Raw genomic sequence first — 17,012 nt, 5'->3', positions numbered from 1 at the left:
GTAGCTTACATGTACCTAATACTCAGCTTCCAAATGTCCTCATTCGCACCCAATATCGTGTTAACTGGGTTTTTGCAGTGACATAACCTACGGTAATATAAACGTGCAATTATCTTCCAGAGGCATGGATTCAATCTGCCTTGTGAAGGACACTGATTTCTATAAGAATGCTCCAATAAGTAACAATGATCTGCTCTCTCTCTCTGGGTGATCGAGAAACCTCAAACACTACATTATGTTATTCGGTGTCTTTTTCAATGTATACCTTGAACGAGCAGGCATGACTTGTCATTTTTGTTAGAGCTGTTTATTCAAACGAATAAGCTTCTCTCTTTTCAAATATGATATATGGACTGAAATTTGATAAGAGAGAGCTTGTGATAGCCAGGCCACACACATGCCTGCTAGTTCCACATAAATGAGAAATCTCCATCGCGTCCAAAAAGTTGTCCTGTTCTCCACCTTGGATCAGGTATCCAATGGTGCCTTTGATGGACATTTCTCATTTCCTACAGAAATACTTACTGGTTGCTGTAGGTGAAGCTGCCTCACCTTCAGTGGATGTAGTGATGGGTTTAGTATCTGTCATGGTCAGGGTCACAGGTCGCACTGCACTGGGATGGGGAGAGGGTGCCAAGACAGGTGTGAAATGGCCAGGCACTTTCCCTACCACTTGACCACTGCTGTTAGGCTACAAAACAAAAACAGAATGCCCGGTGAAACAATCCAAAAGGCAGTCGTCTCGTCCAACAGCTCCACTCAGCGCACTTGGACGCGGGAACCCTGCGTCCTTGCTGGGAACGCCACCAAGCCCTCTCAAGTCTGAGTCACAGAGACCAACCAGCGGTTTGTGGTAAAAAGAAGCAGCAGCATTTCAAAGAAAGTCTTCACCTTCGAAACACTTTGCATGGGTGAGTTTGTCTTTACAACCCCCCCGAGAGTCAGACAGAACTGATTCTTTTGTTGGGTAGCACAGAAGACTCAAGGGGAGACTTACATGCTCAGCTCAAGACAACAATGTAAGTTCTTCCTGACCTAGGGAGAATTTGAGCCATGCCTCGTTCTTCTCTGCTCTTCGTTTTCTACAGTGAGTCAGTTTGGGCTTTCAGAACACAATTGTCACCCAATGATGCTGTCACTGACACAAAGAAGATGGGGTATCAAGGAGTCGAACACATCAAACTCAATGGTTTCCCTCATTTCTAGTCAATCTGCATTCAGAAACTCTAGTCTTCCGTCATACGCAAGGATGCAGGGACACACATACCAAACCGTTTAAATTCCAGGATCTCTACTTCCCTTTTGCTGATTACTCAGACGAGCAGATAGAATGATATTTAAAGCATTTAAAATTTCAGATCCACACAATGATAGCCAATGATGGACTTGGTCTGACCTTACAGCTACAAATAAAAGATTTCCAAAGTCAATTAAAATGTGCTGAAGTAAAGCAGAGGGGCAATCAAATATACTTTGTTACTTAAGTTCCTCCCCCATGGCCGGGCATGGAGAGTTACACAAAACATTGTTGACACTTGTGAGGAGCAACTGAGAGAATCCCCAGGGCAATGACAGAAAAGATATTAATATCCGAGTTTTAGCCCCACATATGAAAATAGTGTCTGTGGTAGAAGACAAAATCCAAAGGGTACACTGCTTGGAAAAAAAAAAAAATACTGGAATGCTTTTTTCTAGACAGAGAACACTATTTTTGATCACCCTTCCTGTTGGACTTCTCCACTGTATGGTGCTTATCCCAACTCGCCATGAGAGTATTCTCCATAAACATTTAGCCTATCTAGTCAGTACTGTTAAAGGCAAAGAATGCAATGAAGCAGAATATGTATCTAAGTACCTGTCCTTAAATTACCAGGAGTCATTTCTTTAAACAAAAAGATGAACAGCTAATAACACTTAAATACTATAACTTACAGACATGAACTAAGTCTTCGGTTGGGTTCCTCAGAGGCCACATTACTTATTCTATAAAGAAAATGGACTTCTTGAATATCCTGCCTATTCATCATGAGTAATTTTAAGTATTTAACTTTATGTCAGGAAAATTGACCAGAGCTTCCCCCTACGGAAACCTATGAGAGTTGTATCTTTAGACTAATTTTATTTAAAATAATCCACTGAATAGCATGGCTGTCTCACGCTAATCGGTGCAGCAGCAATGCAATTAATCTCCAAATTGCTGTGGGGAGGATGAGGCATCTCAGTGGCTAGACTTGGTAATCGAAATCAGTACAGGGCTGGAGGAAATTTGGGAAGGGATAGTGGGCCACAGGTGAACAAGCCCTCAGCAACCCCCGCCCCCTCTCCCCGGCTTAGAGCTAAACAGGTAAATGTCAGGAGTCCTCTTTTGAAATGCAAATTAACTGGTTTTGAGTTGGGAGTTAAAAATCAAAGGAGTTATGATGTGCCCATAAAAACTATTCTGCAGTTTACTAGAAAGATGCCTTTTCCTTTCAAGTAGAAAAAGTAGTTTTTTCTAAAGCAGACCATCGGATTCTGGTGATCAGAATGCTGCAAAAGACCGTTGTATGTATCTTTCTCAAGAAAGAAGAGCGATCTTGTTTTATCATTGGTGGTACATTCGGTAGTAAAAAGCATTTCTCTATACTGTGTTCACCGAAACAGTTCCATAGGACCTACCTGAGAACACAGGACAGAAGAACGACAATAATGCCAAGAAAATGCTGCCCCAGGACCTGATATGACCTCGCTCATTCTGCGAGCTTTGTCTACTGGAATGGCATTGACACGAACCAACAGACATTTCTCTCATTTAAAAAGAATAAAACTGACAAAGAAACAAGTCGGTCCCAAGCCCAACAGACAAATTTTCTGGAATTCAGGGTCCGGAAGAATGGAAGGGTTATTCCTCTTGGGCTTTCTACTGGTTCAGATGAAGCTATACTATAAAGCTTCTCTTTTAAGGCTGTTAGATGAACTTCCATAGCATAGAAAGGAAAAGAGAGACATTTTATCTGAAGATAAAGTTGAATCGCACTGGGAAAGGATCACCCTGCCTAGTACGTAGTCGCTCCTATTATACAAAATCCTGAAAGGGGATTTTTTTTTTTTTTTATTTAGATGAAAGTAAGATGCTTCTCTCAGAATCTCAATCTTTACCTTAAAAATAGGAAGAAAAGCAGAACAATAAGGCAGATTATCACCTAATATGCCCTCTTAACTTATAAAGAAATGGAAATATACCTAAAACAAGCACTGAATAATTAAAGAAATGCGTAACACTAAGGGCCTGATTTTAATTTGCATAATTTTTCCCCTAACAGTGCCTAATTAAGACATCAGTTAAAAAAAAATCCAATGGAACTCTAAGATTTTCCACACTGAATTAACGTTAAGGACTTTTAATGGATGTCTTAATTAGACTTTGTTATTCATGGAAATTCTACTCAAATTAAAATCAGACCTTGTGCGCACTGTTCCCAGCTGAGTCTAGCAAAATGCTCTGTGGAGCTAAGACTCTTGAATCCAGGGTCTGACAGCAAATTTTATTTCTCAACTGATATACTAAGATCCCACTTTTTTACTTAAAAATTCTTATTATAGTCATCAAAAGTGCTATACCGTTTGGACCTTTTCTTCTAAAATACAAATGGCTTAACTACAAAGTCACAACTCAAGAATGGTGTCTTCAGTTTAGTATTATTCATCAACAGAACTAAAAGTACAGGTAATTTTTTAAGCAACCCAAATGGTGTTGGCTATGTTGTTACTCAAAAATAAAACTTTCCAGAAAAAGACCGTTTTGCTTCATTCTAACAATTATGACCAAAATTGATTTCTTCAGATCTTTTCTTTGTTAATTCTAAATTAATATGCACATACTATTCACTGGCATTTGATAACTGAACGGTATTAAAGACAGAATGCTTATGACAATCTCTCAGAGCATTAAAAGGTATAGTGAGGAGTGGGCAGGAGTCTTGAAGGTAAAGCAGCAATGCCACATACCAGACCTGAAGATCAAAACTACATGACAGACTTTGGATATTACAGTTTGTGCCAGCTCTGTCACAAAGCCTATCTATTTGATCATGAAAAGTGCTCTTGTATCAAATCACTATTAAGTGAGCTCTCCATAGAAGAAGCCACACTTTTAAGGAGTGAGAAAGGGATATGAGTCACTACACTTACACAATAAAAGTCCCTAAAACCACTCCACGGTATTTAAATAAATAAATAAATAAGAGAGAGAGAGAGAGAGAGAGAGAGAGAAAGAAAGAAAGAAAGAAAGAAAAAAAGAAAAGACACTTCTGGTAATGTCATTCATTGTTAAATGTAGTCATGTCTGTGCAAAGAATATTCAAGTAGTCATCAAACACTGACAATGTTTACATTACCAAAGCTGATTTTAATAGCTAATAGTTGGCCTCTAAATACGACTGTAAGTTCTTTTGTGTGTGTTTATTTTAGCGCATACCTTGCTCCTGCCTGAAATAAGCACTCTGTGTCTGTGCTAAACCCGGTATTTCAGAGGTGTGAACACCAGCTCTGAGCTTTTTCGTCAATGTACTTTCTGCATAAACTTTCTTTGCAGTCAATGAAAATTCAAAAACGTCAAACCACAGACATCTTCACAAATGTGCCCCTTTGGGGCAAGACACTTCCTACCTGTCATTCAGCCACCTTTAAATAAAAACTTACTGAGTCACCCAGAACCTTCCTGAAGATGGCTTTCAAAAGCTCGATGTTCTGCCAGACACACCGTCTGAATAAGCTTCATGTCTGAGAGTCAGACCTGTTCCATCTCCCTTAGGCCCTCTTATTCGCTCTCGCGTTTTTACCTGGCTGGTTTGCGGACTGGATGGGTCATAAGAAGGTACATAGTTCTTCAGAGTATCCTGAGGATTCAGGTGGGGAGGATATCTGATTGTTGGATGAGAAAAGTAGCTCGATGGGGCTGGCGGAAGAATAGCTTGTGTTGGAAATGGCAGCGGTGAGGGTGGCGGTGGAGTTCGAGTGGAGATGACTGCACGGGACACAAAAGGGGAGACTGAGGTCAGCCGCGGCGCCCGCCCCGCAGCGCCCGCCCCCCACCCCGGCACGCGGATGGCTAGTCCCTGCTTCCCCGGGACCCACCCGCTCGCTGGTCCCCGCCGGCTGCTGCCCGCCGGCGGTAAGAACGCACAGCCCCGACCCCACTCTGGGGAACGAGCAATCTGGCTTCCCGGTCCTATGAACGCTGAGCCCAAGGAAGCTTCTCTTTTATGGGGGAAGCCAATATTTCATAAAAACGTTCCTTTAAGCAGTCATTTCCCATCAGAATACAATCTTTGATCAGCAAGTCTTTGTGTCTTAAGTCCAGACAAACTCACAGAATTAATTAAAAGGCAGGGGCACACACAGACTCTCTACCGAAATTCAAAACAAAAGTGGACTCTGATTTTAAATAAATATTTTCCCTATATGTCCTAGCGGGGGGTGGGTTAAAAGAGAAGCCAATAATTAGGAAACAATAATGTGCTGAATAATTGTCTGATCATTGGACAAATGCTTATGAACATCTGATCATAGGGCCTGAGACCTTTTTCCTAATGAATTTGTTCCTTTCAAAACCAAAAGAACTCTATTCTGTAACTATTTTTTCTTCCTACTCTAACTTTTATTACATGTAGCTTAAAAGATGTTATTAAGATAAGACTAAGAATAAAACCTCCAGAAATGTGAATTTAAACGTTCCTGTACTCATATTAACTTACCAATAAATCACATATTTTATAAAGGGAAATAATATATAAAACATATGCGATGTAGATGATGTTTAATTGTGCTGTAATTTTTCAGCATCAGTATGACCATAATTTATTTGGTCATATATTTGAAATATAATTCTTAAGTTTGAAAATGGGAAAGAATATAATTGCATGATCATTATCTCTATAATGTTGAGGAAAATAACCACATAAGTACAATTTAAGAGTACCAACGAATATATGTAGAAGTGAAGATTAAATGTCTGTTTCTATTTAATGTTTTGAGCCAAATCATAGGAAATTACATATGATAAATGTTTAGTGATTTATGAAACAACTTAGCAAACAATATGAAAAATAAATTCTTTCCATGACCTATTAATGAAAATCATCTGGACTAACTTATCTCCAACTTTGTAATCATATATATATATATATATATATATACACACACACACACACACACACACATATATATGTATATATATATATACACATACTTTTAAAGGGACATTACTTATCTTCCCCAAAAAAATTTTTTTTCAGAAAACATGAGAAATTAAGAATATATCTCAACAAAGAGTCATAAATTCAATTTTATGTTCACAACTTTGCTTCCTGAATGTCCGGGTGACTCAGAATCTTCTGGACTGTTGTTACAATGCAGATTCCTGGGCCTAACCACAAACCTACTGAATCTCGAGGCCCTCCAGGGGTAAGGCACCAGAAAGTACAATTTGAACAAATGCCTTGTGTGATCCTTCCACACACTGAAGTGTATGCATCCTTCATCAAAGTGATGCATTTCAGAGAACAATTGTATATTTCTTCAAATGGAACTTCTTTCTGACATACTACTTTGTTGAAGTAGCAGCCACATCTGAAAGTTTAATTTAAGGAGATGGAAATACCTAAGTTAAATTGAGCATCTTTTTTACTTGGTCTTGAAGTGCCCTTAATCTCAGCTACATGAAGACCATGGTTAAAGACCATGTAACCATGATCTTCACCCACATCTACACAAGCCCTTGAAGGATATATACACACAGCTCCATCTTGGGCGCTCTGGGCTTTGAGATCAGTGTAGTTGGGGAAGAGATCTTTGTTCAGGGGAGCCAGCACATATCAAGTCAGGGCTTAGGCTCTGGGCTCCCTCGTATGTGCTCACAGAAACTGTGGCTGGCTCGATGGAAGCTAGCAGAATGTAGTATTTCAAACTGAAAGTAAAAAAACAGCTACTTTGTATCAATAAAGGTCATTCTAGTCCTTGAAAATAGGAAAAGCAAAACACAGGCAGAAAATGTTTCCCTTCTTTATGAAAGACTTCATACATGCATACATGTATGTACATGTATTTCCTGCCTATGTCATTGCAAAGCCTTCCTAAATGCCTCCTTTCCTCCAGTCTTGCTCCTTCTGATACAGCCCTTATAGTCTCACATGAATGAATTTTGTAAAATGCCATTTTAAGCATGTCACTTCTCTGCTAAAAATCTTTCAATGGCTCCCCACTGCTTCCAGGATAAAAGCCTAGCGACTTCACAGGTTTGCATGGTCCTCAAGGGTTGTAGGGAACCCGACCCGCCTCACTTCGTGGGCTTCCCATCTGGCCACTCTCTCTTCCCAGGCCACATGGAGATACTTGTGGATCCTTGGGTGGACGGCAGTTCCTTGCGGCAATGACCTTTCCCAACACTGATTCAGGCTGTTCTCTCTGTCTGAAACAACCTTCCTCCTGCCTTGTTCCTTCTTGTGGAGAACTCACTCTCTAAACTTTAGAGAACACACCTTTTGCAGGCATCTAATCCTTTTCCAAGTGTCTAGTCCTATTCAGATTTCATGCCTAGCTGTTGTGGTCCCCTCGTCTTCCTGCTGGACCGTGAGCTCTTTAAGGACAGAAACTGTCTCATGACCAAGGTGTTCGCCACAGGCCCTGATACATTACATATTGAGCAAGTATCTGGTTAAGGACCAAGGTGGAAGGCTTATCTAGGTTTCATTATATAAAAGTGTACTATTTAATTTTTTCCCAGTGTCAGAAATCTGAATGTTTTAACCAGGTGTCATAATACATGAATGATTGGACTGCTATGTGAATTTTGCTCAAATATCAACATTAGAATCCATGAAATAGTTACTGATATTTTCGACCTATTTTAGCAGCACGAACAATATAAATATAAAAATTTGATACTGCATTTGATTTGTATATTCCTTCTTAGTTTTATAATTTTCTTAGTGACAGCAGTAAAGACAGCAGTAAAGATATTTAAAGTAGCAACAATACTAATCAACATATACTTAGAGATTGAAGACAAGGACTTTTTTAGAACTAAAGTTATATCTTTGAATAAAGGTTTAAAAATCAGATTGAATTTGTTTGAAGAATAAGAAATTGCCTATCTATAAATGTAAAGCAATAAGAATGTTGCTACAAGTTATATATATATATATAGTATATATATATAAAATATATGGAACTTTCTCCACCAAAAATTCAGTATACTCCCTTCAACGACTCAAGAATAATACATAGAAAGCATACAGTATCATTTATTAATTTTATCTCATTTAAAATTTTTGAAAGGGGATTTAATTTAATTGTTCATTCAAGTATATATGAGAAATACTGGTATTCTTTTTCCTATGTAAATTAAGGTATTAGACATAATATCAAATGTACTAGCCCACATTTATTTGTGCACATAAAAAAAGTGTCAAAAAACCTCTTTTATTTTTGTGATTAACTTCCCTCCTAAATAAGTAATTAAATATTGATTTTTGTATAGAAAATAACATCTATGGAAATAGTGTCTATATATCTTAATGCCTCTGGAAATGCTCCAAACTCAGCAACATACTTGAAATCCTGTCTTTCTTTAGTCAAATATATAGAATGGGGACGAATCCTAAAGCTACAGTTAAGATGACTATGTATCCCGTACCTTCTAATTTCTTGTGATTGTAATCTTTCCAATAAAGGCAATTAAAAATACATTCACAGATGTCATTTAATTGAATGCCGTGGAAATCTTTTCTCATATACTGGTAAGAAAAAAATACTGGATTGGCTCAGGACCCTCCCTCTTTCAGCTGAGAAAGTATCGCCACCACAGCTATAATTATAACTCTTGCTACATCCCTGACAGTGAGCTCTGCCAACAAGAGGGAGGCTTCTACTCCATGCTTGAAACTCCTCACCACTGTGTGCAACTCCAGGGATTCCGGGATGATGGTGCTGGGGGAAAGTGCTCAATCTTGGGGAAGAATCTTGTGGAGATGTAGAGCTGAACAGTGGCTTTTCAGGCTTCTTCATAGTAGTCGGAGAAGACATATCTGCAAAGGAAGAGGGAAAAACCCAAAGTTTATGACCTTCTCCAGCTATAAAATTCATGTTACTATAACAAGGGATCTCATTTTCTAACATTTCATTATTTCTGTACTTTGGCTCTTCTACAAAATATGCACTGAGGGCCAAAGACCCAGTTACATTGGAGATTTGAAATCTCTGTCAGAAACAATCTCCACTGAAGTTAACACAAGACTTTATTAAAATTATCATCAGAATTATGTCTCCTACTAAATAAATCTTAAACTTTTGAAAAACTGAGTATCATGTTTCTCTTGGCGCCTTGGTTCACATCAAGGTCTTTTTTGCCTCAGCATTTCATTCTTAGATTTATACGATTCAGGGCTTTGTCTTTTGACCTGCTGACTACACTGTGGAAAAAAGAACGAAGAAAACCTGGTGCAAATGTGAAAACAACCTTTGGGAAAGCTGGTAAGTCTATCATTGATTTAACATCTTCTACGGAAAACTCATTCCTTGTTTAACAAAAAGTACATTCCTTAATTTGCTCACTCTGCAAATATTTATTGGCTTCCTCTATTTGCCGGGTAAAGTAAGGATGTTACAAAAAATACAAAGTAGCTGCTGTAGGGATACTCACTGTCAGTGAAGAAGAAAATGATAAGAAGAAAATGGCTGTCAACAGTTGAGAGGGAGGAAGCGTGCTGAAAGCAAGGGGTATTGTGGTGTGGTGTTTGCTGGCTTCACTGCACAGGGCAGTGACCACCTTAACCTCCTCAGGTTAAGGAAGGTGCCTCAGTGGCACCATGTTTAAAATGTGGATGGGGATGATGCTCCCAGAGAGAGGAAACGTTCTGAAGAAGGGGAGCATAGAATAAGCAAGTGGTACAAGTAGTCTGTGGAGAGGTGAAGTACAGAGATGAAGGACGGAGAGAATAGCTGGCAGGACCCACACAGTGAGGGGCCATCGACTTTGTGTATAAATATCTGAATTCCTGCCCTGATTGGGGACAGCTATTGATGAGAAAATATGATCACACGTTTACAGTTCAAAGCCGTCCCTCCCAAAAGTACATGGAGGATGAACTAGCCAAAATGGAGATAGCAATCACGGAAACCACTTGAGAAGACAGATGTATTAATACCTTCCTTCCATAAATATTTATTGAAGGTTTAATTTATGCCAGACATTGCACTAGTTGCTGGAGACACAATGGTGAACTAGATTAAGCATCAGCCTCTATAAAACTTAAACTAGGGAGGGGATACACCCGAGTTAGAAAAAGGTAGAAAACAGTATGACAATTGCTATGGTAGAAAACACTATCATAATTATCATACCAATTCATAGCCAACCTTATTTCACCTTTAGCCCATCTACACTCCCCCGTTTGAGTTCGAAGCAAACTGCAGACAGCATAGTATTTCATTTAAAAATACTTCGATGTATAGTTCTAAAAAAAGAGGTTATTTTTAAAAAACCTAAAACTTCATCATATTAAATATATATGCATGTATGTAACATTCATTTTTAATTTTTTTTAACAAGAGAAAAATACCTCATGGTGTTGTTTTTTAAAAAAGATTTTATGTGGGTGCCTGGGTGGCTCAGTGGGTTAAGCCTCTGCCTTTGGCTCAGGTCACGATCTCAGGGTCCTGGGATCGAGCCCCACATTGGGCTTTCTGCTCTGCAGGGAGCCTGCTTCCCCCGCTCTTTCTCTTTGCCTGACTCTCTGCCTACTTGTCATCTCTCTCTCTGTCAAATAAATAAATTAATTTAAAAAAAAAGTTTTTATGGTGCTATTAATATAAGAAACTAGTTATCATTATGATTTACCATTTGAAAAATTACATAAGCTCTGGTAAAAAGCATCCAATAAAATTAAGTATGTGTTTTTGGCACATTGGCACTTAAAGAATGGATATGTTACTGTTAAAACAGTAGACATCACAGTCTACAAAAATGACAGGTGTCTTCGTAGCTAGAATCTGTGACTAGCTTGCTATCACTGAACTATCAAAACTGCTGAACCATCTCCTTATATCTTTCTTGAGAAGTAAAAATGAAGAAAAGAAACTGCTAATGAAAGCACAGGAATTAATGCTGCTACAAAAAGGAGAAAAAATGTTGAGACCATTTAAAAACAGACCAAAAAAGTTCATTTCAGCGAAGATACCTTCAAAATGCCAAAAATAATACTTAATTTCACTTAAGAGCTGTCTGATTTTTGGAAGGTAACCCTACTTTTGGCCCACCAGAAGCTCATCATAGATAAATAGGTCTTTAGGAGCAGAAAGCAGCTTTATTCCATCCCTCACTTTGCAGATAAAGTAATGTTTCTACGCCAAATTTTTAATTTAAAAGTAACTATTAGAAAAAGAAATCTATTGACACTCTTATTAAGTACTATTAAGCACTATTGCCTGTGCTTAAATACAGATCTCAAAAAAAATTAACCAGTGTAATCAGTTTCTAATGACTCCACTTCTAGGGGTACATGGGTGGCTCAGTTGGTTAAGGGTCCAACTCCTAGTTTTGGCTCAGGTTATGATCTCAGGGTCATGAGATCAAACCCCTCATTGGGCTCCAAGCTCAGCGGGGAGTCTGTTTGGGGATTCTCACCTGCTGCCCCTCTCCCACTTGCGTATGCACGCACAATCTCTTTCTCATTCTGTCAAATAAATAAATAAATCTTAAAAAAAAAAAAAGACTCCTGGTATGAGTAATAGAGCATTTACTGTATATGACTGAAAAACAATGAAATATGACCAGAGTTTGGGAAGCACAATGAGCGTTATTCTAGTTCTGTCATTTCTGAGGATGTTCGATCAAGGCTACTGCAAGGACTACAACTGTTTCCAAATTCTCATTAAACATAGCTGGATTCACCTGAGTCACTTTCTGCAAAGAACACATAAATCAAGGGTGTTTGTCCTGCAGTTCAAGAAGATGGGTGATGATGTAATTTTTGAGAAATGAAGCCTCTGCATTTTCTTATTCAAAATAATTCACTTGGCTTTCCTGGGTAATTATTACAGGTCCATTTACTGATTGGCTTCTCCTGAGGCATGCACCGAATAATACTGGTACCTTCGTGTTCAGAACACACAAAGGAATTACAGAGGCTAACACAGTAGAAACAAATCAAAATTCACTTTTCAAGTTCCAAAGGGACCACAAATTGTCTTCTCCTCAAACGCTCAAGTGAACTTATAACAGTAAAAATAAGAATGAGAAGATCCACCGTCCATACAGAAACTACTTCTTTAGGAACAGATAAAGAATGATATTGTAGAAAGTGGGCTTGACCGCCACTGTCTTCCCACAAGACTAAAATTTTTTTGAGCCAATTAATCAATGAAGATATATGGGTACCTAGCACATACAGGCTATATACTAAGTGTGCAGGGGACAAAAAGTGACCCCTTCCCCACCAAGGTCACCACAAAAAAAAACTCACTCACAAAAAAAAAAAAAAAAAGAATAAAAAATAAAATGTCAGTTATCTGGGAGGAGGAAGGGTAGAGTTTCTAGCTATTACATTTTAATCATGAATCAAACTTGTATTGTTTTGACTTTAATTTTATTTTGAATGTTTGCAGTCTAGTAGACCTCATGCCAAACGGAAAAATGATACCGTTTCTATTTTTAATGCACTTCTAGGCTACAGATATAAAAAAAAATGTTTGAGGAATGAATATATAGGAGAGATGGTTTGAAGTGACCTTTCTGTGGAGAAAAACAAATGTCATGCTTTTCACAGTGTATTGTCCCTCAAGCCGGAAGAATAATACATAAAAAGATTAAGTTGAAATAAGTTGAATAATAATAAAACTGAATAATATATAAATATATAATAAGTTGAATAATAATACATACATAATAATGCATACATTGAATAATACATGAAATAAAGAAGTTGGCGAGAGAAGCAAGATGATAAGAAGAGGATTAGCTGATGTTTCTAGTGGTGGGAAGGAGGCAGTTGCTGGTGGTCCATGAGAAAGAAGCAAAGGTCAGCGCGGGCTTGCCATCAGACAAGGACATTTAAATTTGATTTGGAAAATAACACTTTATAAATGAATTGATCTCAGGAGAGAAACGCTTTCCAAAAGCTCTCTATTTTTTTTTCTTTTTCCTGTTTCTTGTTGCTTCCACTCAACCTTTTTCACTCGAACCTGGTTAAATAAAAAAATTTCCTGTCTAGTCTCCTTCCAGGCCTTCCTCCTCACAGTTCATTACAAAAACAGTCATGGAAACCCTCTCCTGCAGACAAGATCTTCCTCTCTTTAAGCTCTATGATGGCATCACATTTTTCTTTTCCTTCTCATTCCATTTTATTTAAGCTTTAGCTAAACTCATTTACTTACAGCCTCCTGGAGGAGGAGGGAATAAGAAGGAATGTGCTTCTAACTCTTTCTTTGCAGATGACATTCCCATGGGCTGGAAAATGATGTCTTCCTACCCTCTTATTCCAGCTACAGAACAGTATTTTATCCAGAACCAACTTGATTTATTTTCTCTTTAAGCATTCCCTCCTGGGATTGTGGAGGTCTAGATCTCCTTAATGATTATGTGTTTGTATCTGATATCTTTGGACGGATTTTTTTTATTATTATTTTGTACTTGTTCTATCCATAGAGTGAGAGAGAGAGAAAGTGTGTGTGTGTGTGTGTGTGTGTGTGTGTGTGTGTTTGAGTTGACTAATGGCTTATCTCCTACAGAAGATGATTTTATTAAATATGCAAAGACATATGCAGGCTGGAAGGACATGGCCAGGAAGAGAATTTTTTAAAAATCTATAACCGAAAGACAGAAGAAGAAGTAGAGCAGACCCTATCGAGGCAGTGTATCTTAGAATCTCTTGCATGTGAAAGCAGGTGGATGGCGAATTGATAACTGGTATATAAGATGAATAAAATAACCCATTGGTATATCGTAAGATGCACCATCCCATGAGCAGAGACCACCAGAAGAGAAGTAACTGAACGTAAAGTAAAAAAAAAAAAAAAAAAAAAAGGAACAGAATCAGTTACTGTGTTTCTAGGAAGGGTGAGAAGCTAGGGCAAGGCCTCAAGTTCAAGATGTTGAATAAGACCACCTGCTCCCTGGCTTGGAGATGCTTAGAGCTCAGCAGAGAGGACGGACATTACAAACACAAACACAAAACGTCATTAATTGCAATCGTAACATTAGCTTGTAGAGAAGATTCTTCTTCAGGACAGAAGTCACTGAGGCTAATTTAAAAAAACAAAGGAAGATCACGTTGATGGCGTTATCCTTCATTTTCTATACCCTTGTTTAGATTTATAATTGGACAATTAGCCATGGTTTTAGCAACCAGTTGTGAATTTAAATACATAGTAAAAGACCACCATGTAAGAAGAAGTTCAACTTTTATGAGTAGGTTCATTTAGATTCAAGCATAGCTTTACATAAGTATTTTGCAAAATCAAGTCATCTCATAATTTTTACTACCCATGGTATAAATTTTTTGGCACTGGGATATACATACATCCTAAGCCCTGATGTGTCATTCATTTTGCAGCATCACTTCAAAGAGATAAAGGCTTAAGCAAATAAAGAGTTAGATCAACTCATCTCCCAACAAGGTAATTTCATCTACAAAGGAAGAACGTTGCTGTGAAACACAGCGTATGCACTCGACTCATCAGCAGCTTGCACAAATGGCGCTCCAGATGTATATCTGTTCAAGTCAGCCCAAGGCAACAATTTTGATCAATTCTAATGTGATAAAATGCTGCAGGGAAAGTGTGCAGAAACGTGTTTACGTCAGCCCTTAATTAAACTGTTGTTCACTTCCAAAGAACCTTAGGAAACACTAATGAGACATGAGTTTTGGCAATTTCTTCATCAAAGCAAAGACCCCTTCCTCAGTCTGTAGCAGCCTGTCATCCAAGTCGCTCCCGGGATAAATGTCACACGGCACTCCAATCAGTTAGCCACCTGTTAATAGAACTCCACTGAAGTCAACTAGTGATCTAGGGCAAGCTCAAACAGCCACCTTAACACCTGCCTGTCTGGGACACCTGCTCTTTTTCCACACAGAGGAGAGCAATATGTTAGCTTTTCCAGTATGCTGGAGTAGACTGAGGTTACAAATCGAATTTCTATCACCTACATAGAAAACGCATCATTTTCTTTAAAAAAAAAAAAAAGTTTATTCTTCTTCCCTATAATGACACTTATGGTTTACAACTATTTATTTCAAATCAATTACGTAAGAGCACAGAAGAGTTCTTGAATTTCTGGAAGCTATTAATTTCAGCATGGCATAACAATAAATTAAAATATATTAACTGTACCATTCCTATAATTTAGAAAAACACATTTCTATCTAGTTAACAAAGAAGTAAATTCAAAGTATTTTAACAGTCCAATCCTTTCCATATTCTTAAGTTGTCTTTCTTATTTATACACCACGCTTGTAAACAAGTCCAAATGAACCCTCGAGGTACAAATCATCATTTACTGGCTTCTTGTGGTTTCCAGTATTTAAGGGTAAGATATATTTTATTAGGAAGTGCTTAAAAAGCCATCATCATCGTTAAAAACGTCTTCTTTATTTTTTACATTATCAAGCTGCTGAGAAGATGTTACAGGATTCTTTTTTTTTTCCTTTTTCCTTTTTTTTTTTTTTTTTTTTTTTTTTTTGTAGAAGGAAACTCGAGGCACAATGAAAATAGCAACAGGGAAGCTTCTGTTACCCTTGACACTTTGGGATGAGCACGAGAGAGACCAAAGAAGGGAAGTGCCTATGTGGTAACAGTTAGTTTTTCAATGGTCCCATGACTAAGATTTGACAAAATTATGTTATATTGACCAGTCTTACCCAGGTAAGACCTCTCATAGTTTTCTAGGTTTCCTTATTTTTTTCTTAAGAAAGTTCTAGACTTTCATAGATTTTTTTTTCCTAGAGGTTTAGAAATTTACAAAAACTCTGGACACAGGAAACCTCCTCAGAGACAGAGACCAAATCCACTGCTGAATGAGGCTAAGGTGGTCAGCACATCCATCACTCCGCTGAAACTGTCAAGCAACACAAAACACGGGGAGTGAAAAATGGACTTCAGCTAAACGGGAATCTCCGTTGTCCATTACACTGCCAAGGTGGCAGCTGGATGACAACACGAGAAAGGACCAAGCTATCTGCATAAAATAATAACACTGTTTATAATACCACATCTAGGGTGTGGGACCAGTTCAGGAACTAGAAATCTGATACTTTCACATCAGGCCATAAATCCAGAGTCAGTCCTGAGAGAAGGAAACAGCTTGGGCCCTGTGCCCAGAGGACAAGGAGAAGGCAAGGAACAGGGATCTGCCAAATGAATGCTCCCAGAGACCAAGGATTCTCATCCTCTGTTTTTGCCTGGGGGAGGTTTAGAGGTTATTTATAACCGTAAAAGTGTTACATGAAATACGGCATTTATCAAGCCTAGGAGATTCCAGCCCAAAGCCTTGAAGTACTTATTTCTGGTGTTTCCTTGGGGACAACCGAGGGGATCCTTGCCTTAACAAGTTCTACCAACAGATAAAGGAGTGCGGGCTGGGAAGTGCCCTGAGGGAATGTGGCCTCCAGCAGAAGAAGGGACACAGAGCCTGTGGGCTATATACCTTTACCTTGAAAGCTTCATACAATCCTTGAGGGAAGTTACTGTCTCCATGTCCCCATTTTTTCCCACAATAAAATAGAGCTATCCTGGCTCACGGGAAGAGAATGTGAGGTGATGCACAATGGTTTCAATGAAATAGACATGACAAAAAAGAGGTGCAAAGGTAGAGTCGAAAAGCCATGGAGACATTGTTCTTTAAATATATTCCAGAGGAGATATTTAAAAATTGCTTATAGAAGGGAAATCTGGGTGGCTCAATCGGGTAAGCCTCTGACTCTTGATCTCAGCTCAGGTCTTGATCTCAGGGTCGTGAGTTCAAGCCTTGCATTGGGTGT

At 38.4% G+C, this 17,012-nt stretch overlaps 1 protein-coding gene across 6 annotated transcripts in view; it reads right to left on the bottom strand.

Moving 5' to 3' along the window:
* NFIB (nuclear factor I B) overlaps nt 1-17,012 on the bottom strand; it is a 225,941-nt gene that overhangs the window by 28,324 nt on the left and 180,605 nt on the right. For 2 of the 6 annotated variants that reach the window (XM_032880571.1, XM_032880574.1), the window contains exons 7-9: nt 8,931-9,065; nt 4,821-5,005; nt 526-691 (exon numbers count right to left, since the gene is read on the bottom strand). In XM_032880571.1, coding sequence (XP_032736462.1) covers nt 526-691; nt 4,821-5,005; nt 8,931-9,065 — 486 coding nt within the window. The remainder of the gene's footprint in view (nt 1-525; nt 692-4,820; nt 5,006-8,930; nt 9,066-17,012) is intronic. The other 4 variants (XM_032880575.1, XM_032880576.1, XM_032880572.1 and 1 more) reach the window with 3 other exon arrangements.

Source organism: Lontra canadensis, unplaced genomic scaffold (genome assembly GCF_010015895.1).
Source record: "Lontra canadensis isolate GAN:19392208 unplaced genomic scaffold, GSC_riverotter_1.0 scaffold70, whole genome shotgun sequence".
Taxonomy (NCBI): Eukaryota; Metazoa; Chordata; class Mammalia; order Carnivora; family Mustelidae; genus Lontra; species Lontra canadensis.
The sequence above is the reverse complement of the archived record's forward strand: the minus strand, read 5'-3'. Positions and strand labels throughout refer to the sequence as shown.